At 46.4% G+C, this 23,889-nt stretch overlaps 1 protein-coding gene across 2 annotated transcripts in view; it reads right to left on the bottom strand.

Annotated features, from left to right (window-relative positions):
• Nucleotides 1–3,114: 3,114 nt before the first annotated feature.
• LOC138371342 (peptidyl-prolyl cis-trans isomerase-like) overlaps nucleotides 3,115–23,889 on the bottom strand; it is an 87,926-nt gene continuing 67,151 nt past the window's right edge. For both annotated transcript variants that reach the window (XM_069336130.1, XM_069336131.1), the window contains 3 exons: nucleotides 15,057–15,203; nucleotides 11,269–11,442; nucleotides 3,115–11,152 (listed from right to left, as the gene is read on the bottom strand). In XM_069336130.1, coding sequence (XP_069192231.1) covers nucleotides 10,640–11,152; nucleotides 11,269–11,442; nucleotides 15,057–15,173 — 804 coding nt within the window. In that variant the 5' untranslated portion in view covers nucleotides 15,174–15,203 and the 3' untranslated portion in view covers nucleotides 3,115–10,639. The remainder of the gene's footprint in view (nucleotides 11,153–11,268; nucleotides 11,443–15,056; nucleotides 15,204–23,889) is intronic.

The raw sequence follows: 23,889 nt of genomic DNA, 5'->3' as shown, positions 1-23,889 counted from the left end.
CATGCATGTAATGTTCTTTTGTCTTGGTGTCGAGAATGGCTGATCTTAATTACCTCAGGAAATGTTATTGATGAACAATCGTCAAGGGACTTACCAATATTAGATGTGCAAGTTAGTGTACCCATTTATTATTGTCCATTATGTGGAGTGTTTGACCATATGTTGATTTATTGGTAACTACTTTTGGCCAGGAAGTCAAGGTTATGTGGTGAAGATATTGAACACATGAGCACATTAGATATATGTACAGTTTTGACCAAAGGTTCACCTCAGTTACAGAGGAGACAGTCACGTGTGATATAAGACAATTAACAACATGTTTGTAACATGGTGTAACGGGAGTGTTGAGGAGAGTTCAAGAAGAGTACACTGAGGGGTTGTGGGTCCAGCCTCAGTTAATATCAATATTTGCCATGGTCATTTATTTGTATTGAATGTTCTATTTTTTGACTTAGGAGTTTATTTCCTACCTCTGCAGGTGTGGAAGTGAACCAAGAGTAATTAAAGCCCATCACTATTTCTCGAATACATATTGTTACTAATCAGGATGGGAATAATTAAATTAGTGAGAAAATCCTTAGGAGCCGTGATGAGGATTCGAACCATTGTGGTGGGTATTTTCATGCTCATGCCCCAGACAATCAGGCCATGACATATCAAAGAACTGCAATCTGGAGTTCTGCAGAACACACGAGGGTTTTCTGAGGCTTCCACTGAAGCCGGACCAGGATTTTCACACAATCCCCCCCCCCCCCCCATGCACTCTGACAAAGTGCATGGGGGGGTAATCACATGTTAGTGTCATTACTCTGTGTATTAAAAGAGAAGCATCAGAGGTAGAACATTCCTAAATGACAGCGAGAGTGCATGGGGGAAATTGTGTGAAAATCCTGGTCAGGCTTCAGTGGAGATCAATGAAAAACATAGACTTGCCAAATATCAATAAGTGTCTAGGGGAGTGAAAGGCTAACAAAAAATATACCAGTTTACTGGGCATTAACATAAATGAACAAAACTTGAAAAAGAATACAATCTATAAACTCACACTCAATGATTTATCCAGCTTCTCAAAGCTGGGAATGATCATCAACAGGTCTCAAAACTGCATACAATCAGCACTAGCTGACGCCAGGCTCTATCGTGGCGCAGTGGGACACTAGCCCCTATTATGCTGCTAATACCAATACAGGGTGGTGGTGGTGGTGTCACAACCATTAACAAATGAGGTATGAGGAATCAATATCATATACAGCACAATGGCATCACTTAAGATCCTCAGGTACCCACCTCACTAAGATATATAACAGCACCTATCACCTGGTATAAAGGATGCACAATGGTAGAACTGATCCATGGTATACATTACTGCAACATGACAAATATCCTAGCAGTCAAATGACACAAATAAGGTCACAAAACCCGGACCGTAGCGGCAACACAGGCGCTCGACTGAGAAAATCAAAGAGTGACCTCCTAGAGTCATGCTGGCCGGGAGCGACACTGTATCCACCTCTATGAGTCAGCTGACTCCTCTCTTTCAAATATCTCAAGCTCATGTACAGACATATCTCGATCAAGAACTTGTAATTCATATATCAACAAAATAAAGACTATAATACACAACCTTACATAATAATACATATCAATAATTCAGTACATTAAAGATTATATCATGATATAAAAATATGTGAACAAAGAATTCATATTGGCAAGACATAGTAACACTGGCAGGAGAGGGGAGGAGTGGTTAAGGGAGGATTTCAAGACGTCTGCCCACCAGCCATTATACATAAGAATACGTGAATACAATATTAAGTATATATATGCAACATGTGAATCCAAACCATGTCTATGTGGTATATATCTCACAGTGCCAAAATCTAATTTAATTTTAGAGGACAATGCAATGAACAATAATGAAAGGGAAATTACACAGTATACATGACAGTAATACATCCGAGACCTAAATTTATACATTCTCCATCATAGTCCACATAATATTTCCTATACCGCATTATGTGGCATTCCATAATATAAGTATATAAGGATGTATTTCAAGCTACATGACATTAGGCTACGGCTATTCACTAGACTTCTAATATATATCCACAAATACATGGCAAGGAGTTATGGTACAGATATATAATATACATAGATATATGTGGCATACATTGGCAATACACATTTAATAATAGTGTGTTGTCAAAAAAAGAATAACTACATAAATTAATATTCGTGATACTAGGCTAATCAGCCAAGACATCACTATACAGTTTGAGCACATCATACACCAGCTACAGTATGATCATACTGGTGTATGTGTGGGCATAACACCACCTCACACCCATATGGTAATACCACAACACACCATGGACCAGTATGGTAATATCACAACACACCATGGACCTGTATGGTAATATCAACACACCATGGTCCAGTATGGTAATATCACAACACACCATGGACCAGTATGGTAATATCACAACACACCATGGACCAGTATGGTAATATCACAACACACCATGGACCAGTATGGTAATATCACACCATGGACCAGTATGGTAATATCACAACACACCATGGTCCAGTATGGTAATATCACAACACACCATGGTCCAGTATGGAAATATCACAACACACCATGGTTCAGTATGGTAATATCACAACACACCATGGACCAGTATGGTAATATCACAACACACCATGGACCAGTATGGTAATATAACAACACACCATGGACCAGTATAGTAATATCACAACACACAATGGTCCAGTATGGTAATATCACAACACACCATGGTCCAGTATGGTAATACCACAACACACCATGGACCAGTATGGTAATATCACAACACACCATGGTCCAGTATGGTAATATCACAACACACCATGGACCAGTATGGTAATATCACAACACACCATGGACCAGTATGGTAATATCACAACACACCATGGACCAGTATGGTAATATCACAACTCATCATGGTCCAGTATGGTAATATCACAACACACCATGGTCCAGTATGGTAATATCACAACACACCATGGACCAGTATGGTAATATCACAACACACCATGGACCAGTATGGTAATATCACAACACACCATGGACCAGTATGGTAATATCACAACACATCATGGTCCAGTATGGTAATATCACAACACACCATGGTCCAGTATGGTAATATCACAACACACTATGGTCCAGTATGGTAATATCACAACACACCGTGGTCCAGTATGGTAATATCACAACACACCATGGACCAGTATGATAATATCACAACACACCATGGTCCAGTATGGTAATATCACAACACACCGTGGTCCAGTATGGTAATATCACAACACACCATGGTCCAGTATGGTAATATGACAACACACCATGGACCTGTATGGTAATATGACAACACACCTGAGTGATTGTGAGGTGATGGTGATATAGCAGTGATAGTAATTTAATAAAGATAGTGTGATAGTGATACTGAGGTGGTTATATGACAGCGATAGTGAGGTGATGGTAATATAGCTGAGATAGTATAGTGGTGATACAGCAGTGATACTGAGGTGATAGTGATATGACAGTGATGGTGAGGTGATGGTGATATAGCAGTGATGGTGCAGCAGAGGTGCTGTAGCAGTGATAGTGATATATTAGTAAATGTAAGGAGGAAATCTATCAGTGTGAGGTGATAATGCAGAGAAAGTGAAATGATGTTGGTGTAGCAGTGACAGTGTTATGTGATAGTGAGCTATTGGTGATATAACAGTGACCACAGCTGTCATATAGTGACACCAACAATTTGTTACTCAACATGGTCAGTATATGACCCCAAGTGTGGGGCCTGAGGTGATGGTGATATATAGAGGTGATAGTGAAGCTATAGTGATACAGCAATGATAGGTTACAGTAGTGGGAAGATAAAGCACTCATGGTGATACAGCCGTCATTGTCAGGTATATGATACCAAAGTATAAATACCAAAGTGTTAAATACCAGAGATAGTGAAGTTATGATGATATAGTGATAAAGGCGTGTCCTTAAATTACAATGTCATCAAAATACGCAGTCCATGGTGATGCAGGAGTGATAGTGATGGTGATGGTACAGTGAACTAGAGTGGCAGCACAACACCACAGTAGTGATGGTGATGGTACAGTGAACTAGAGTGGCAGCACAACACCACAATAGTGATAGTGATGGTACAGTGAACTAGAGTGGCAGCACAACACCACAGTAGTAATAGTGGTGGTACAGTGAACTAGAGTGGCAGCACAACACCACAGTAGTGATGGTGGTGGTACAGTGAACTAGAGTGGCAGCACAACACCACAGTAGTGATGGTGGTGGAGGTACAGTGAACTAGAGTGGCAACACAACACCACAGTAGTGATGGTACAGTGAACTATACTGGCAGCACAACACCACAGTAGTGATGGTGATGGTACAGTGAACTAGAGTGGCAGTACAACACCACAGTAGTGATGGAGGTGGTACAGTGAACTAGAATGGCAGCACAACACCACTGTAGTGATGGTGGTGGTACAGTAAACTAGAGTGGCAGCACAACACCACAGTAGTGATGGTACAGTGAACTAGAGTGGCAGCACAACACCACAGTAGTGATGGTGGTGGTACAGTGAACTAGAGTGGCAGTACAACACCACAGTAGTGATGGAGGTGGTACAGTGAACTAGAGTGGCAGCACAACACCACTGTAGTGATGGTGGTGGTACAGTGAACTAGAGTGGCAGCACAACACCACAGTAGTGATGGTGGAGGTACAGTGAACTAGAGTGGCAGCACAACACCACAGTAGTGATGGTGGTGGTACAGTGAACTAGAGTGGCAGCACAACACCACAGTAGTGATGGTGATGGTACAGTGAACTAGAGTGGCTGCACAACACCACAGTAGTGATGGTGGTGGTACAGTGAACAAGAGTGGCAGCACAACACCACAGTAGTGATGGTGGAGGTACAGTGAACTAGAGTGGCAGCATAACACCACAGTAGTGATGGTGGTGGTACAGTGAACTAGAGTGGCAGCACAACACCACAGTAATGATAGTGGTGGTACAGTGAACTAGAGTGGAAGCACAACATCACAGTAGTGATGGTATAGTGAACTAGAGTTGCAGCACACCACCACAGTAGTGATGGTACAGTGAACTTGAGTAGCAGCACAACACCACAGTAGTGATGGTGATGGTACAGTGAACTAGAGTGGCACCACAACACCACAGTAGTGATGGTGATGGTACAGTGAACTAGAGTGGCAGCACAACACCACAGTAGTGATGGTACAGTGAACTAGAGTGGCAGCACAACACCACAGTAGTGATGGTGGTGGTACAGTGAACTAGAGTGGCAGCACAACACCACAGTAGTGATGGTACAGTGAACTAGAGTGGCAGCACAACACCACAGTAGTGATGGTGGTGGTACAGTGAACTAGAGTGGCAGCACGACACCACAGTAGTGATGGTGGAGGTACAGTGAACTAGAGTGGCAGCACAACACCACAGTAGTGATGGTGGTGGAGGTACAGTGAACTAGAGTGGCAACACAACACCACAGTAGTGATGGTACAGTGAACTATAGTGGCAGCACAACACCACAGTAGTGATGGTGATGGTACAGTGAACTAGAGTGGCAGTACAACACCACAGTAGTGATGGAGGTGGTACAGTGAACTAGAGTGGCAGCACAACACCACTGTAGTGATGGTGGTGGTACAGTGAACTAGAGTGGCAGCACAACACCACAGTAGCGATGGTACAGTGAACTAGAGTGGCAGCACAACACCACAGTAGTGATGGTGGTGGTACAGTGAACTAGAGTGGCAGTACAACACCACAGTAGTGATGGAGGTGGTACAGTGAACTAGAGTGGCAGCACAACACCACTGTAGTGATGGTGGTGGTACAGTGAACTAGAGTGGCAGCACAACACCACAGTAGTGATGGTGGAGGTACAGTGAACTAGAGTGGCAGCACAACACCACAGTAGTAATGGTGGTGGTACAGTGAACTAGAGTGGCAGCACAACACCACAGTAGTGATGGTGATGGTACAGTGAACTAGAGTGGCTGCACAACACCACAGTAGTGATGGTGGTGGTACAGTGAACAAGAGTGGCAGCACAACACCACAGTAGTGATGGTGGAGGTACAGTGAACTAGAGTGGCAGCACAACACCACAGTAGTGATGGTGGTGGTACAGTGAACTAGAGTGGCAGCACAACACCACAGTAATGATAGTGGTGGTACAGTGAACTAGAGTGGAAGCACAACATCACAGTAGTGATGGTATAGTGAACTAGAGTTGCAGCACACCACCACAGTAGTGATGGTACAGTGAACTTGAGTAGCAGCACAACACCACAGTAGTGATGGTGATGGTACAGTGAACTAGAGTGGCACCACAACACCACAGTAGTGATGGTGATGGTACAGTGAACTAGAGTGGCAGCACAACACCACAGTAGTGATGGTACAGTGAACTAGAGTGGCAGCACAACACCACAGTAGTGATGGTGGTGGTACAGTGAACTAGAGTGGCAGCACAACACCACAGTAGTGATGGTGGTGGTACAGTGAACTAGAGTGGCAGCACAACACCACAGTAGTGATGGTACAGTGAACTAGAGTGGCAGCACAACACCACAGTAGTGATGGTGGTGGTACAGTGAACTAGAGTGGCAGCACAACACCACAGTAGTGATGGTGGTGGTACAGAGAACTAGAGTGGAAGCACAACACCACAGTAGTGATGGTGGTGGTACAGTGAACTAGAGTGGCAGCACAACACCACAGTAGTGATGGTGGTGGTACAGTGAACTAGAGTGGCAGCACAACACCACAGTAGTGATGGTGATGGTACAGTGAACTAGAGTGGCAGCACAACACAACTGTAGTGATGGTGGTGGTACAGTGAACTAGAGTGGCAGTACAACACCACAGTAGTGATGGTACAGTGAACTAGAGTGGCAGTACAACACCACAGTAGTGATGGTACAGTGAACTTAAGTAGCAGCACAACACCACAGTAGTGATGGTGATGGTACAGTGAACTAGAGTGGCAGCACAACACCACAGTAGTGATGGTGGTGGTACAGTGAACTAGAGTGGCAGCACAACACCACAGTAATGATAGTGGTGGTACAGTGAACTAGAGTGGAAGCACAACATCACAGTAGTGCTGGTATAGTGAACTAGAGTTGCAGCACACCACCACAGTAGTGATGGTACAGTGAACTTGAGTAGCAGCACAACACCACAGTAGTGATGGTGATGGTACAGTGAACTAGAGTGGCAGCACAACACCACAGTAGTGATGGTGATGGTACAGTGAACTAGAGTGGCAGCACAACACCACAGTAGTGATGGTACAGTGAACTAGAGTGGCAGCACAACACCACAGTAGTGATGGTGGTGGTACAGTGAACTAGAGTGGCAGCACAACACCACAGTAGTGATGGTACAGTGAACTAGAGTGGCAGCACAACACCACAGTAGTGATGGTGGGGGTACAGTGAACTAGAGTGGCAGCACGACACCACAGTAGTGATGGTGGAGGTACAGTGAACTAGAGTGGCAGCACAACACCACAGTAGTGATGGTGGTGGAGGTACAGTGAACTAGAGTGGCAACACAACACCACAGTAGTGATGGTACAGTGAACTATAGTGGCAGCACAACACCACAGTAGTGATGGTGATGGTACAGTGAACTAGAGTGGCAGTACAACACCACAGTAGTGATGGAGGTGGTACAGTGAACTAGAGTGGCAGCACAACACCACTGTAGTGATGGTGGTGGTACAGTGAACTAGAGTGGCAGCACAACACCACAGTAGTGATGGTACAGTGAACTAGAGTGGCAGCACATCACCACAGTAGTGATGGTGGTGGTACAGTGAACTAGAGTGGCAGTACAACACCACAGTAGTGATGGAGGTGGTACAGTGAACTAGAGTGGCAGCACAACACCACTGTAGTGATGGTGGTGGTACAGTGAACTAGAGTGGCAGCACAACACCACAGTAGTGATGGTGGAGGTACAGTGAACTAGAGTGGCAGCACAACACCACAGTAGTGATGGTGGTGGTACAGTGAACTAGAGTGGCAGCACAACACCACAGTAGTGATGGTGATGGTACAGTGAACTAGAGTGGCTGCACAACACCACAGTAGTGATGGTGGTGGTACAGTAAACAAGAGTGGAAGCACAACACCACAGTAGTGATGGTGGAGGTACAGTGAACTAGAGTGGCAGCACAACACCACAGTAGTGATGGTGGTGGTACAGTGAACTAGAGTGGCAGCACAACACCACAGTAATGATAGTGGTGGTACAGTGAACTAGAGTGGAAGCACAACATCACAGTAGTGATGGTATAGTGAACTAGAGTTGCAGCACACCACCACAGTAGTGATGGTACAGTGAACTTGAGTAGCAGCACAACACCACAGTAGTGATGGTGATGGTACAGTGAACTAGAGTGGCACCACAACACCACAGTAGTGATGGTGATGGTACAGTGAACTAGAGTGGCAGCACAACACCACAGTAGTGATGGTACAGTGAACTAGAGTGGCAGCACAACACCACAGTAGTGATGGTGGTGGTACAGTGAACTAGAGTGGCAGCACAACACCACAGTAGTGATGGTACAGTGAACTAGAGTGGCAGCACAACACCACAGTAGTGATGGTGGTGGTACAGTGAACTAGAGTGGCAGCACGACACCACAGTAGTGATGGTGGAGGTACAGTGAACTAGAGTGGCAGCACAACACCACAGTAGTGATGGTGGTGGTACAGTGAACTAGAGTGGCAGCACAACACCACAGTAGTGATGGTGGTGGTACAGTGAACTAGAGTGGAAGCACAACACCACAGTAGTGATGGTGGTGGTACAGTGAACTAGAGTGGCAGCACAACACCACAGTAGTGATGGTGGTGGTACAGTGAACTAGATTGGCAGCACAACACCACAGTAGTGATGGTGATGGTACAGTGAACTAGAGTGGCAGCACAACACCACAGTAGTGATGGTGATGGTACAGTGAACTAGAGTGGCAGCACAACACCACAGTAGTGATGGTGGTGGTACAGTGAACTAGAGTGGCAGTACAACACCACAGTAGTGATGGTACAGTGAACTAGAGTGGCAGTACAACACCACAGTAGTGATGGTACAGTGAACTTGAGTAGCAGCACAACACCACAGTAGTGATGGTGATGGTACAGTGAACTAGAGTGGCAGCACAACACCACAGTAGTGATGGTGGTGGTACAGTGAACTAGAGTGGCAGCACAACACCACAGTAGTGATGGTACAGTGAACTAGAGTGGCAGCACAACACCACAGTAGTGATGGTACAGTGAACTAGAGTGGCAGCACAACACCACAGTAGTGATCGTACAGTGAACTAGAGTGGCAGTACAACACCACAGTAGTGATAGTGGTGGTACAGTGAACTAGAGTGGCAGCACAACACCACAGTAGTGATGGTGATGGTACAGTGAACTAGAGTGGCAGCACAACACCACAGTAGTGATGGTGATGGTACAGTGAACTAGAGTGGCAGCACATCACCACAGTAGTGATAGTGATGGTACAGTGAACTAGAGTGGCAGCACAACACCACAGTAGTGATGGTGATGGTACAGTAAACTAGAGTGGCAGCACAACACCACAGTAGTGATGGTGATGGTACAGTGAACCAGAGTGGCAGTACAGCACCACAGTAGTGGTGGTACAGTGAACTAGAGTGGCAGCACAACACCACAGTAGTGATGGTGGTGGTACAGTGAACTAGAGTGGCAGCACAACACCACAGTAGTGATAGTTGTGGTATAGTGAACTAGAGTGGCAGCACAACACCACAGTAGTGATGGTAGTGGTACAGTGAACCAGAGTGGCAGTACAGCACCACAGTAGTGGTGGTACAGTGAACTAGAGTGGCAGCACAACACCACAGTAGTGATGGTGATGGTACAGTAAACTAGAGTGGCAGCACAACACCACAGTAGTGATGGTGATGGTACAGTGAACCAGAGTGGCAGTACAGCACCACAGTAGCGGTGGTACAGTGAACTAGAGTGGCAGCACAACACCACGGTAGTGATGGTGGTGGTACAGTGAACTAGAGTGGCAGCACAACACCACAGTAGTGATAGTGATGGTACAGTGAACTAGAGTGGCAGCACAACACCACAGTAGTGATGGTGATGGTACAGTGAACTAGAGTGGCAGCACAACACCACAGTAGTGATGGTGGTGGTACAGTGAACTAGAGTGCCAGCACAACACCACAGTAGTGATGGTACAGTGAACTAGAGTGGCAGCACAACACCACAGTAGTGATGGTGGTGGTACAGTGAACTAGAGTGGCAGCACAACACCACAGTAGTGATGGTGGTGGTACAGTGAACTAGAGTGGCAGCACAACACCACAGTAGTGATGGTGATGGTACAGTGAACTAGAGTGGCAGCACAACACCACAGTAGTGATGGTGGTGGTACAGTGAACTAGAGTGGCAGCACAACACCACAGTAGTGATGGTGGTGGTACAGTGAACTAGAGTGGCAGCACAACACCACAGTAGTGATGGTGGTGGTACAGTGAACTAGAGTGGCAGCACAACACCACAGTCCACCACGGTCACCTCCCTAATGTCACTGTGGTTGACTGCTGCCCTCACCACATCCAGGCCGCTCACCACATCACCGAAGGCATATGACCACTGGTCATCATCCGGGAGGTCCCTGGTGGTGATGGCGAACTGGGCACACCTGGGATTCCCCGGCCTACCCATGGCCAACACAGCTCCTGCCTGGCGTGACTCCCGGTACTGCCCCTTGAGGTCAGGCAGCAGTGGGGCTCCTCCCTTACCATCATTACTCTCGTAGTCTCCGGCCCCCACACACTCCCCCGGGTGACCCTTGTCCACCACCACCAACAGTTTAGTGTTGCGGTAGGTGTGGCCCCGCTGGCCCGTACACAACAACACAAACTGTCTGGCCAGCGGAGTGTCAGGGGTCAGCCGGATGGTGACCCGCCCTCTTGTTGACCCCGCCCACCCGAGGTCAAGGAACGCCAGGGTGCAGGAGGGCTCCAGCACGCCCACAACCTCACTCTCCTGCAGGAAATGAAATAAATCATGCTGATAACTCTATAACAAAATGTTATCATATAAGTTATCATAATTCAGTAAGTCAGTAATGTAAGTAAGACTAGTGGGTGTAATAAAGTAACCTGGAGGGTGTGGGCGGGCGTGGGCTGACGCAGGAGTGCGTGGAGGTACAGCTGTCCGTCTTGTAGAGTTATCCTGGCGGAGCGGCGGCCATCTTGGTCTTCCTGGACGGCCACCACCCGGCCAGCCTCCACCAGCCTCTTGATGGGCTCCCTCATCCTGCGGAGGTCCTCAACCTGTGGACAGTGTCAGCCCCATTATCACCTGAGGACAGTGTCAGCCCCATTATCACCTGTGGTCAGTGTCAGCCCCATTATCACCTGTGGTCAGTGTCAGCCCCATTATCACCTGTGGTCAGTGTCAGCCCCATTATCACTTGTGGTCAGTGTCAGCCAAATTATCACCTGTGGTCAGTGTCAGCCCCATTATCACCTGTGGTCAGTGTCAGCCCCATTATCAACCATGGGCAGTGTAAGCCCCATTATCACCTGTGGACAGTGTCAGCCTCTTTATCACCTGTGGTCAGTGTCAGCCCCATTATCACCTATGGACAGTGTCAGCCCCATTATCACCTGTGGTCAGTGTCAGCTCAATTATCACCTGTGGACAGTGTCAGCCCCATTATCAACCATGGGCAGTGTCAGCGCCATTATCACCAGTGGGCAGTGTCAGCCCCATTATCACCAGTGGGCAGTGTCAGACCCATTATCACCTGTGGACAGTGTCAGCCCCATTATAACCTGAGGTCAGTGTAAGCCCCATTATCACCTGTGGGCAGTGTCAGCCCCATTATCACCTGTGGGCAGTGTCAGCCCCATTATCACCTGTGGGCAGTGTCAGCCCCATTATCACCTGTGGGCAGTGTCAGCTCCATTATCACCTGTGGTCAGTGTCAGCCCCATTATCACCTGTGGTCAGTGTCAGCCCCATTATCACCTGTGGGCAGTGTCAGCGCCATTATCGAGCCCCCTCTACTTGCATGGGGTTGGTGCTGGACCTGTAGCTCCTGTCCCTCTTTACTGGCAGGGGGGTTGGTGTTGGACCTGTAGCTCCAGCCCCTACTCTACTGGCAGGGGGTTAGTTCTGGACCTGTAGCTCCACCCCCCCCCCTCTACTGGCAGGGGGTTGGTGCTGGACCTGCAGCTCCTTCCCCCCTCTACTGGCAGGGGTTTGGTGCTGGACATGTAGCTCCAGCCCTCCTCTACTGGCAGGGGTTGGTGTTGGACCTGTAACTCCAGCCCCCCTTTACTGGCAGGAGGTTGGTGCTGAGCCTGTAGCTCTTGCACCCCTCTACTGGCAGGGTGGTTGGTGCTGGACCTGTAGCTCCAGCCCCCCTCTACTGGCAGGGGGTTGGTGCTGGACCTGTAGCTCCAGCCCCCTTTCTACTGGCAGGGGGTTGGTGCTGGAACTGTAGCTGCAGCCCCCCTCTACTGGCAGGGGGTTGGTGCTGGACCTGTAGCTGCAGCCCCCCTCTACTGGCAGGGGGTTGGTGCTGGACCTGTAGCTGCAGCCACCTCTCTACTAGCAGGGGGTTGGTGCTGAAGCTGTAGCTCCAGCGCCCCTCTACTGGCAGGGGGTTGGTGCTGGACCTGTAGCTGCAGCCCCCCTCTACTGGCAGGGGGTTGGTGCTGGACCTGTAGCTGCAGCCACCTCTCTACTGGCAGGGGGTTGGTGCTGGACCTGTAGCTGCAGCCACCTCTCTACTGGCAGGGGGTTAGTGCTGAACCTGTAGCTGCAGCCACCTCTCTACTGGCAGGGGGTTGGTGCTGGACCTGTAGCTGCAGCCCCCCTCTACTGGCAGGGGGTTGGTGCTGGACCTGTAGCTGCAGCCACCTCTCTACTGGCAGGGGGTTGGTGCTGGACCTGTAGATTCAGCCACCTCTCTACTGGCAGGGGGTTAGTGCTGAACCTGTAGCTGCAGCCACCTCTCTACTGGCAGGGGGTTGGTGCTGGACCTGTAGCTGCAGCCCCCCTCTACTGGCAGGGGGTTGGTGCTGGACCTGTAGCTGCAGCCACCTCTCTACTAGCAGGGGGTTAGTGCTGAACCTGAAGCTGCAGCCCCCCCTCTACTGGCAGGGGGTTGGTGCTGGACCTGTAGCTGCAGCCACCTCTCTACTAGCAGGGGGTTGGTGCTGAAGCTGTAGCTCCAGCGCCCCTCTACTGGCAGGGGGTTGGTGCTGAACCTGTAGCTCCAGCCCACCTCTACTGGCCGGGGGTTGGTGCTGGACCTGTAGCTCCAGTCCCCCTCTACTGACAGGGGGTTGGTGCTGAACCTGTAGTTCCAGCCCCCCTTTACTGGCAGAGGGTTGGTGCTGGACATGTAGCTCCAGCCCTCCTCTACTAGCAGGGGGTTGGTGCTGGACCTGTAGCTCTAGCCCCCCTCTACTGGCAGGGGGTTGTTGCTGGACCTGTAGTTCCAGCCCCCCTTTACTGGCAGAGGGTTGGTGCTGGACATGTAGCTCCAGTCCCCCTCTACTGCCAGGGGGCTGGTGCTGGACGAGTAGCTCAGGACACCCCCCTCTACTGGCAGGGGGTTGTTGCTAGACCTGTAGCTTCACCCTTCCCTCTCTATTGGCAGGGGGGTTGGTGCTGGGCTATGTAGCTCCAGCCCCCCTCTACTGGCAGGGGGCTGGTGCTGGACCTGTAGCTCCAGCCCCCTTCTACTGGCAGGGGGTTGGTGCTGGACCTGTAGCTACAGCCCAACTCTATTGGCAGGGGGTTCGTGCTGGACCTGTAGCTCCAGCCCCCCTCTGCTGGCAGGGGGTTGGTGTTGGACCTGTAGCTACAGGCCCCTCTACTAGCATGGCGGTTGGCCCTGGAACAGTAGCACTAGCACCCCCCTCCCTTCTACTGGCAGGGGGTTTGTGCTGGACCTGTAACTCCAGCCCCTACTCTACTGGCAGGGGGTTGGAGCTGGACCTGTAGCTCTAGCCTACCTCTACTGGCAGGGGGTTAGTTCTGGACCTGTAGCTCCACCCCCCCCCCCTCTACTGGCAGGGGGTTGGTGCTGGACCTGCAGCTCCTTCCCCCCTCTACTGGCAGGGGTTTGGTGCTGGACATGTAGCTCCAGCCCTCCTCTACTGGCAGGGGTTGGTGTTGGACCTGTAACTCCAGCCCCCCTTTACTGGCAGGAGGTTGGTGCTGGACCTGTAGCTCCAGCCCCCCTCTACTGGCAGAGGGTTGGTGCTGGACCTGTAGCTCTAGCCCCCCTCAACTGGCAGCGGGTTGATTCTGGACCTGTAGCTCCAGCCTCCCTCTACTGGCAGGGGGTTGCTGCTGGTCCTGTAGCGTTAGCCCTCCCCCCTCTACTGGCAGGGGGTTGCTCCTGGACCTGTAGCTCCAGCCCCCCCTCTACTGGCAGGTGGTTGGTGCTGCACCAGTAGCTCCAGGCCCCCCCTTTACTGGCATGGGGTTGGTGCTGTCATTGTTCCAGAAGTTTGTTGGCAGTTTCAAGGCTTCAGTCTCTTCGAAGCCAGCAGTGGTCTGTTTATTTTCACTGACCTCCTGGATGCTTTCCCGGTAAATTGGTGGAGTGTCACCCGCTCTCTGTGCCTCTGTGAGGGGGGGGGGCAGGATCCCGGGTTCAATAGAGGATCACAGGCTTAATCATCATGGAGAACAGAAAAGGTTCCCATGTTTCCTTTCACCTGATCTGTTTATCTGTTCACTTACCAGAATATATTTATCCAGGAGTTAGACAAATATTTTAGATCGTATTGTGGATTGTATGTTAAGGAAAGTCAGTAGTAGAACTTGGGGAACCTCGGTAAACCTAAGAACAAACTTCCTCTTCTCAAAACGCAATTCATTATCTTGAGATATGACCTATGAGAGAAAATAAAAAACTTACTGTTAATTGCTTCTGGGGGATCTCTCCAGTGATTTCCTGAACTTTTTTCATGATGCTGGTGGCTGTGTCTCCCAGGTATACGGGTTCAGCTGTGGCACCTGTCTCTGTGGTCATCATCTCCAGGGCCTCCCTGATGGTCTCCTGCACCTGTCATTACCAACACAAACATTAATGGTGGAGGCTGAGTCTCCCAGGTGTATGGGGTCAGCTGTGGCACCTGTCTCTGTGGTCGTTATCTCCAGGGCCTCCCTGATGGTCTCCTGCACCTGTCATTACCAACACAAACATTAATGGCAGAACCTGGACTATAAAGGCTATCAGGCTCTGAGTAAAGTAACCGGAATACAATGAAGCATCAGGTTCTGAGTAAAGAAACTGGACTACAATGAAGTATCAGGCTCTGAGTAAAGAAGTAATTAACTATAATGAAGCATCAGACTGAGTAAAGTAATTTGACAATATAAGCAGGTGATGAGTCACAATAACGTGGCTAAAGTATGTTGACCAGACCACACACTAGAAGGTGAAGGGACGACGACGTTTCGGTCCGTCCTGGACCATTCTCAAGTCGATTGTGATGAGGAAGTAGAGACAGGCAATAAAATATATGACAATATAAAATATATTGACAATATAAGTAATGTTGTTTCTCTACACTGATTATAGTGTAGAGAAACACCAAGATGACAGTTGACATGGGTGTAGTGAACACTGAGTACTGACCACAGTGTAGAGAAACACCAAGATGACAGTTGACATGGGTGTAGTGAACACTGAGTATTGTATTGACCACAGTGTAGAGAAATGCCAAGATGACGGTTGACTTTATTATTAACAATGTTTCAGGTGTTAGAGCAAAAAATACAGCATTGAATGTAATGAAACGCCATTTTCTGGGGGAGACCCGGAGGCTCCCCGGAGCTATTCAGGCTGATATGGATATATTAGACTTTGGCATCAGTCATGTGAATGGAGTTCTTAGCCCTACCGGGGACCACGAGCCAGAACCTGGCCCACTCAGATAGGCACAAGGAGCAATGACCTATAGAATCCCCCATATTATTGGACGCCTTCTATGTCTGCCATCGACAGGGGTCAGGCACCCAGAAAGGTAAATGCCCAAAAACAAACCCCCTATTCTGGTTAAAAGATTGCTACTAAAAGCCAGGCTATTGGACAGAACTCCCCAACTGAAAATCGAGCATGACGTCACAACAGTCACCCTTTTATTTTCTGCGCAGCTCTCCCCTCCCTGGGAGGGGGAAGAGGGAGCCCCAGACCCCCGCGCTGACTATTCATGCCCCAGTTCTGAGACTGGATGTCAAAACACGCATAAAACTGTCAACCAGATGGAGGGAGGGAGGTTGCCGAGGGAGCCTCTGGCATTTAATTACATTAAATGCTGGTTTTCTGGGGGAGCCCCTTTGGCTCCCCGGAGCTACTTACCCAAAGACAACAAAAGGAGGGACTTACCCGGGAGACGGTCACCACTCGCTCCTCAACTTGAAGTCGAGACAACTGGCTGCAACTGCCGACCCAATGCGACACATACCAGACTAAGGAATGACCGAATGTCAGGCCAAGACATGTTACCGAAGACGGCAGCCTACACAGCAAACTTACAAACGTCGTGGGCACAAGGATAGACCGCAGGCTGGCTTGACCAAATAACCCTGTGGATGACCTGGGAGACCCGAACCCTGGAAAAGGGAAGTTGGGAAACCAGGTCAACCCAAAGCATGTCCCCGGCCACCGAGGCCGTGGCACGCATGTAACAGCGGAAAGCCGCAACCGGACACAACACATGACGCACCCCCTGGCCGAACCAACAAAGCATCAACAACCTAAGGACCACTATAGAAAGTAGCAGTCTCATTCTTTGCCAGAAAAGAAGGAGACGGCTGCAACCGAAAAAACCTACCACCGGGACCAAGAGAGCAGAAAACCCCTGTGCAGGAGGAGAGTATGAAGCTCCCCAACCCAAACCCCCCAGAGGCCAATGCCAACAAGAAAAGAGCCTTGGAGAAACAGTCCTGAACCAAAGGGGCCACCACAAACCGAGAAGACAGAAAAGAGAGCATCCGGTCCAACGACCAGGACGGTTCAGGAGGCACATAAGCAGGCTGGAGGTAAAACAACACGAGACAGCTTGGGGAACAGTGCAGAAGAAACATCAATGCCGAACGCAAGCTGCAGTGGCTCTGCCAGCGCAGCACGATATGAGGTGACAGTATTGTAGAAACCCACTAATCCGAAATCCGCCAATCCGGAAAATGCCCTAATCTGGCAAAAATCATGGCCGGATAAAGTTATCTCTCTATCTGGCGAAAATTTCCATGGAAGCCGGACTAGCAGATATTTGGCCAAATCAACAGCCTAACACTCATTGTACACCACCACCGAGAAGTGAGGGAGTCATGAAGGGAGGGAGTCACCCTCACTGCTGCTCACTTCCTCTGTCCCACTCACATTCACTGCCTCCCTCCCCAAGAGATCCTTCTGTAGGTGGCAGTAGATTGCCAGCCAGAAATAGCCTGGAGAATTTCCATTAAATATAATAAACCATTCATAAAACAAGTAATTTTATAACTTTTTATTATCCTAATAATATTATTAAACAAAATCTGTACCCAAAAATATATATGAGCATGTACATCCAGAATTTAAGAAACAAATCTGGCTAACGGGGTTGAGTGTGTTAGGGTTATTGGAGTGAGCCAGCCCTCCCCCACCACCGACACACCTCCCCCACCCCCACCCCCCCACATGCCGTATACACACACTGCTATACTGGTCACATAGTTCAACTGTCCATAATTCATAAGTAAAAATGTATTTGTGTAATTAATAAACAGGAAGCAATAAAACATGTTAATGATTATTAATTTATCATAAGACTGTACACTTAACACAAAAATCAACATTTAATAGCATAAAGCTAAGATATAAATTTTAATATGGGTGGGAGACTTTGTTCGGTGCTTTGTCAGTGAATTAACACGCTGACTTCATAACACACCTTTTCAAAAAGGTGACACCCCCAGGGTCAACACTTGCATCGAAGGAGCTTCAGCATATTTCAACAATCCTAAGTATTGTAGTACAGGATGATGATAGTGAGTGTCCCAGAGAACATAAAGGTATAGTGCTTTTGAAAAATAGGTGAGATAACAGGAATGTGCCAAGGGAAGCGAAAAATTGGATGAGAAAAAGTTGCCCTAGTGTTTCCAGTGCAGAAAAGAACATTCAAGATGGCTGCCTGCAAGAGGAAATACAAAACAGAGCTTGATTTTGCTGGATTCAATGAAGAAAGCATTGATATACCCAGTCTATACAACAAGTTGGTAAAATTAGATACAATAGTGAACTCTCATGTAGAAATAATTAGTAAATTGAAAGAAAGTAATGACCATTTAACCCTCAAACCGCGCATATCATATATATATGATATCAGTGACAAAACCGAAACTGCGCACATCATTTATATATGATTTCGTGTCTAGCGCTATAATTTAAACGCCCCGCCTGGGATAGGGGCAGCTATAGTACAGCCACGACCGATAGTTGCCAGATGCCACCTAGAAAAAAAATCCAGGCCAACATTCTTGGGTGTTAGAGCGTCAGTATTGAGCAAGCCACCAAGGCTGGCGCACGCAGCACGAGCTCACAGCACCGCTGTTCAGCTTTTGACCACAGCATCGCCTACAAATGTCATAATATATATGATCCTGCTATTATTTACCGATGATAGTATTATAGAAGACCCCTGACAGTGATAAAACTGACCAGGATTCTGATAATAGCAGGATTGTGGTGATATTTAGCGCTGTGCTCCATGGAGGGAGGCAGTAAGGCTGTGGGAGGGAGGGTGGTGGCGTTGTCTTCTGACTGTGTGTGGTCACCTTTTATTGACTGCACTCACCATACCAGCTTAGTGGTTCGCTATGGTGAATACAAATGTAGATTCTTATATATAACGTGTGTATAGAGTGTGATAACAGAGAGAGGAGTAGGTTGGGAGCCGCCATTTTGGTGAGGGAGGTGCATCGTCTGCACGACTTACCATGTTGAGTGCTGGTGGCCACTATGGTCTTAGGGCACCATACCAGTTTATTTTTACAGGTATGGTGAATAAAACGGGTAGGTACTTATATATAATGTGTGTATATAGTATAATAACACCACAATCAATATTGTTGGAGGAGAAATATTAGTGTGTCTGGCCTTGAGGGCAGCTGCTGACCAGCTGAGTGTGTGAGTAGCTACGTCTTTGTGCCTTTACTCACCATACAAGCTTAGATGTACAGTTATGGTGAACTAATCATGTAAATACTTATATATATAACGTCTGTGTATAGTGAATAAATGCAAAAACAGTATTGTGGGAGAAGAATGAGGGCAAGTGAGGTGTTGTTGAGGGAAGGAGTGGCAGTGAGTGGCTGGCTGGTGTGTGGTGGTCACTCCTCGTTGCATTTTGACTCACAATACCAACTTAGTGGTTCGTTATGGTGAACAAAACATGCAAATACGTATATATAACCTGTGTATATAGTATAACAACAGCAAAACTATTTGTTTATTGTTTTATGAACATAATAATTAAATCACTAATATGCACACCATAATTTTGAGTACAGTGATGGTTCACATATTTTATTATATAAATATATCACAATTCACTGTATTGCATAATATTACTGCAAAAAAACTAAGAACAAATCAGAGTCATTGAAATAATTAGGTAATAATATATTTGTGGCAACTGCCGCCAGACAGCTCGGGCGGAGTAGACCTCGTCTGGCGAAGGCTCCGTCAACGCCCCTTTTTTGCCACACTTCCCTACCCTATTGCGGCTAAAATATGCCACCCACGATTTTTTTGTTATTTTTTCCGTGATCAGGGAACAAAAATGAACACTTCTATCAGACGAAAGAATTTTTTGGATTTTTTTTTTTGTTGCGCCTGTGGGTGTGAAATCCATTTGGGCCCCTAGCGGTTTGAGGGTTAAATAGCAAAGTTTTATGTCTTGAGGGTTTAGTGAAAGACTTGTGCATGGATAAGAATCAATTGGAAACAAATTGCAAAGCCATGGAAGAAGAAAATAAACTCTTAAAAATAATTTTGAAAGAAGTTAAAATAAATTTAAACATAAATGACTACAATAGGTTAGGTAAGGAAATTCAACAGGAGAAACAGCTTTTGTCAGCACAGATGGAGGAAGTTACACAGGGAATAGAACAGTGCAAGAAGGATATGCAACTCACCTATGCACAAGTGGCCAAGGAGAAGGAAAAAATTGAAGAAGCAGTAAAGGAAGCCAAACACTGCAGTAATCAAGATAAAACAAATATTAGGCTGGAAGTCAGAAAGAAATTGGCATCTATCTTGAGATAGATCTAACCCGAAGTTGGTGCAAAACACAGTTGATCGGAGTAATTCTCTGATAATTTTTGGCTGCAAAGAAAAGAAGATAACATCTAGGTCAGAAAGAGCTGTAGAAGAAGCGAAAGTAGTAGATAAAATTGTTGGCCTCGTGGAAGGTCTTACAACCATAGAGAATGTGTGCGACTACAGGAGAATAGGCAGATATGTAAAATGGAAAGATCGACCTTTGAGGATCACCCTAAATGGTGCCAAACAGATGGAAGAAGTACTAAATAATGCTAGAAAATTACAAAGTGATGAGGATGGGAAAGTGTGGTCATTAAGACGAGATCTTTCAAAAGAAGATAGAGAGAAGCTGAAACTGAACCTCGCCGAGGCAAAAAGTTTAAATGAGAGCAGGAATGAAGAAGAAATCAATTCTTTTTTCTACAAAGTGATAGGGATAGGCAGACCAGTAAAGTGGTACATAAAGGCAAACCAACAAAAGCATTAGAGAGAGGGGGAGTGAAGAATAAGGAGAGGGGAAACAAGTTCCTGAAGATTGCATACACCAACATAGATGGAGTGAGATTGAAGATACTGGAGTTAAGTGATGTAATACAGCTGCAGACACCAGACATTGTTGCACTCACGGAGACAAAACTTGAAGATGTTATTTTAAATGAGGTCATATTCCCAAGGGGTTACTCAATTTGGAGACGGGACAGAAAAATTAGGAAAGGCAGTGATGTTGCTGTGCTAGTGAAAGAACACCAAAAGGTGAACGAAATAATGACTGACAATCCACAAGAAGTTGACATAATAGCACTAGAGATCTGCCATGAGGATGATAAACTAATGATCATAAATGCATATAGTCCACCGCCAAGCAGCACATGGTCAAAGGAGGAGCTAGATAGTAAATGAGAAGGTTTTATAACAATAATGAGAGAGATTATAGCGAGAGCGGATAACGATAGATCATGACTGTTGATAGTCAGCGACATCAACTTGAAATCCATAGACTGGGAAGCATATGAAGCTAAAACAGAAGATTTTTGGACCTGTAGATTTGTAGACCTCATCCTGGAAACATTCTTGTATCAACATGTTAAACAAGCTACGAGGATGAGGGAAGGGGACGTTCCCTCCATGCTAGATTTGATATTTACCAGGAAGGAGGAAGAAATATTTGACAAACAGTACCTTCATTTTTGGGTAAAAATGACCATGTCTTTTTGGGAATAAAATATGCAATGCTTTATAGTCTGGAAGAAAATAAGGTGGTTGAAGCAGTTGAAAAACCTGACTTCAGGAGAGGACATTATGGCGACCTTAGAATTTTTGTTAGTGAGTATAATTGGACAGACTTGTTGCTAGGCAAGGAAGTGAATGAGATGTATGTCAAGTTTTGTGAAGTATATGATAAAGGCACAAAAAAATTTATACCAAAACAGAGATGCAGAACTAGGAAACAGGATTGGTTCAATAGAAATTGCGAGAAGGCCAGAGACCAAAAGACATAAAAATGGATTCAATACAGGAAGAGGCCAAACCCCCAAAAATACCAGCGATACAAAGATGCGAGAAACAACTAGAGTTGTTTCAGGAGAGAGTGAGGAGAGAGGCAGAAAGAAGTTTTGAAAAAGGGATTGCAGACAAATGTAAAACAGAACCAGGTATATTCTATAAATTCATAAACAACAAATTGCAGGTAAATGGATAATATTCAGAGGTTGAAAATGGGAAATAGATTCACAGAAAATGAAAAGGAAATATGTGAAACATTAAACAAAAAATTCCAAAGTGTGTTTGTACAAAATGAAGTCTTCAGGGAACCAGACACAATAAGAATTCCAGAGAACAACATAGAGCACATAGAGGTGCCTAGAAACGACGTGGAAAAAATGCTCAAGGAGCTAAGTAAGAACAAAGCAGTTGGTCCAGATGGAGTTTCACCATGGGTTCTAAGAGAATGTGCACCTGAGCTCAGCATTCCACTTCAACTGACTTTTCAGGCATCCCTGTTTACAGGAGTTGTAGCTGATGTGTGGAAAAAGGCTAACATAGTTCCAATCTACAAATGTGGAAGCAGGGAAGACCCCCTTAATTATAGACCTGTATCATTGACAAGTGTAATAGTCAAAATATTGGGGAAAAAAGTAATTAAAGCTAAATGGGTAGAATACCTGGAGAAAAACAATATAATATCAGACAAACAGTATGGTTTTCGATCTGGAAGATCCTGTGTAACGAACTTAGTTTCTATGATCGAGCCACAGAGATCTTACAGGAAAGAGATGGTTGGGTTGATTGCATCTATCTGGACCTAAAAAAGGCTTTCGACAGAGTTCCCCATAAGAGGTTGTTCTGGAAACTGGAACATATTGGAGGGTGACAGGTAAGCTTCTAACATGGATGAAAAATTTCCTAACTGACAGAAAAATGAGGGCCGTAAACTGAGGCAAGATATCAGATTGGAGGAATGTCATGAGTGGAGTACCACAGGGTTCAGTTATTGCACCGGTAATGTTCATTGTCTACATAAATGATCTACCTGTGGGAATACAGAATTATATGAACATGTTCGCTGATGATGCTAAGATAATAGGGAAGATAAGAAACCTAGATGATTGTCATGCCCTTCAAGAAGACCTGGACAAAATAAGTATATGGAGCAACACTTGGCAAATGGAATTTAATGTGACTAAATGCCATGTTATGGAATGTGGAACTGGAGAACATAGACCCCACACAACCTATAAATTATGTGAGTAATCTTTAAAGAATTCTGAAAAAAAGGGATCTAGGGGTGGTTCTAGATAGAAAACTGTCACCTGAGGACCACATTAAGAACATTGTGCGAGAAGCCTATGCTACACTAATTTCAGAATTGCTTTTAAATACATGGATGGAGAAATACTAAAGAAATTGTTCACGACTTTTGTTAGACAAAACTGGAATATGCAGCGGTTGTATGGTGCTCATATCATAAGAAGCACATCAACAAACTGGAAAAGGTGCAATGATATGCCACTAAGTGGCTCCCAGAACTGAAGGACAAGAGCTACGAGGAAAGGTTAGAGGCATTAAATATGCAAAAACTAGAGGATAGAAGAAAAAGAGGCAATATGATCACTACGTTCAAAATAGTAACAAGAATCAATAAAATTGATAGGGAAGAATTCCGAGACCTGGAACTTCAAGAACAAGAGGTCATAGATTTAAACTAACGAAACAAAGCTGCCGGAGAAATATAAGAAAATTCACTTTTGTAAACAGAGTGGTAGACGGTTGGAACAAGTTAGGTGAGAAGGTGGTGGAGGCCAAAACCGTCAGTAATTTCATAGCGTTATATGACAAAGAGTGATGGGAAGACGGGACACCACGAGCGTAGCTCTCATCCTGTAACTACACTTAGGTAATTACACATCCCTCACTACCTCTCCTCCACTGACTGGACTGGACT

The sequence above is a fragment of the Procambarus clarkii genome, chromosome 35 (genome assembly GCF_040958095.1).
Source record: "Procambarus clarkii isolate CNS0578487 chromosome 35, FALCON_Pclarkii_2.0, whole genome shotgun sequence".
Lineage (NCBI taxonomy): Eukaryota > Metazoa > Arthropoda > Malacostraca > Decapoda > Cambaridae > Procambarus > Procambarus clarkii.
The sequence above is the reverse complement of the archived record's forward strand: the minus strand, read 5'-3'. Positions and strand labels throughout refer to the sequence as shown.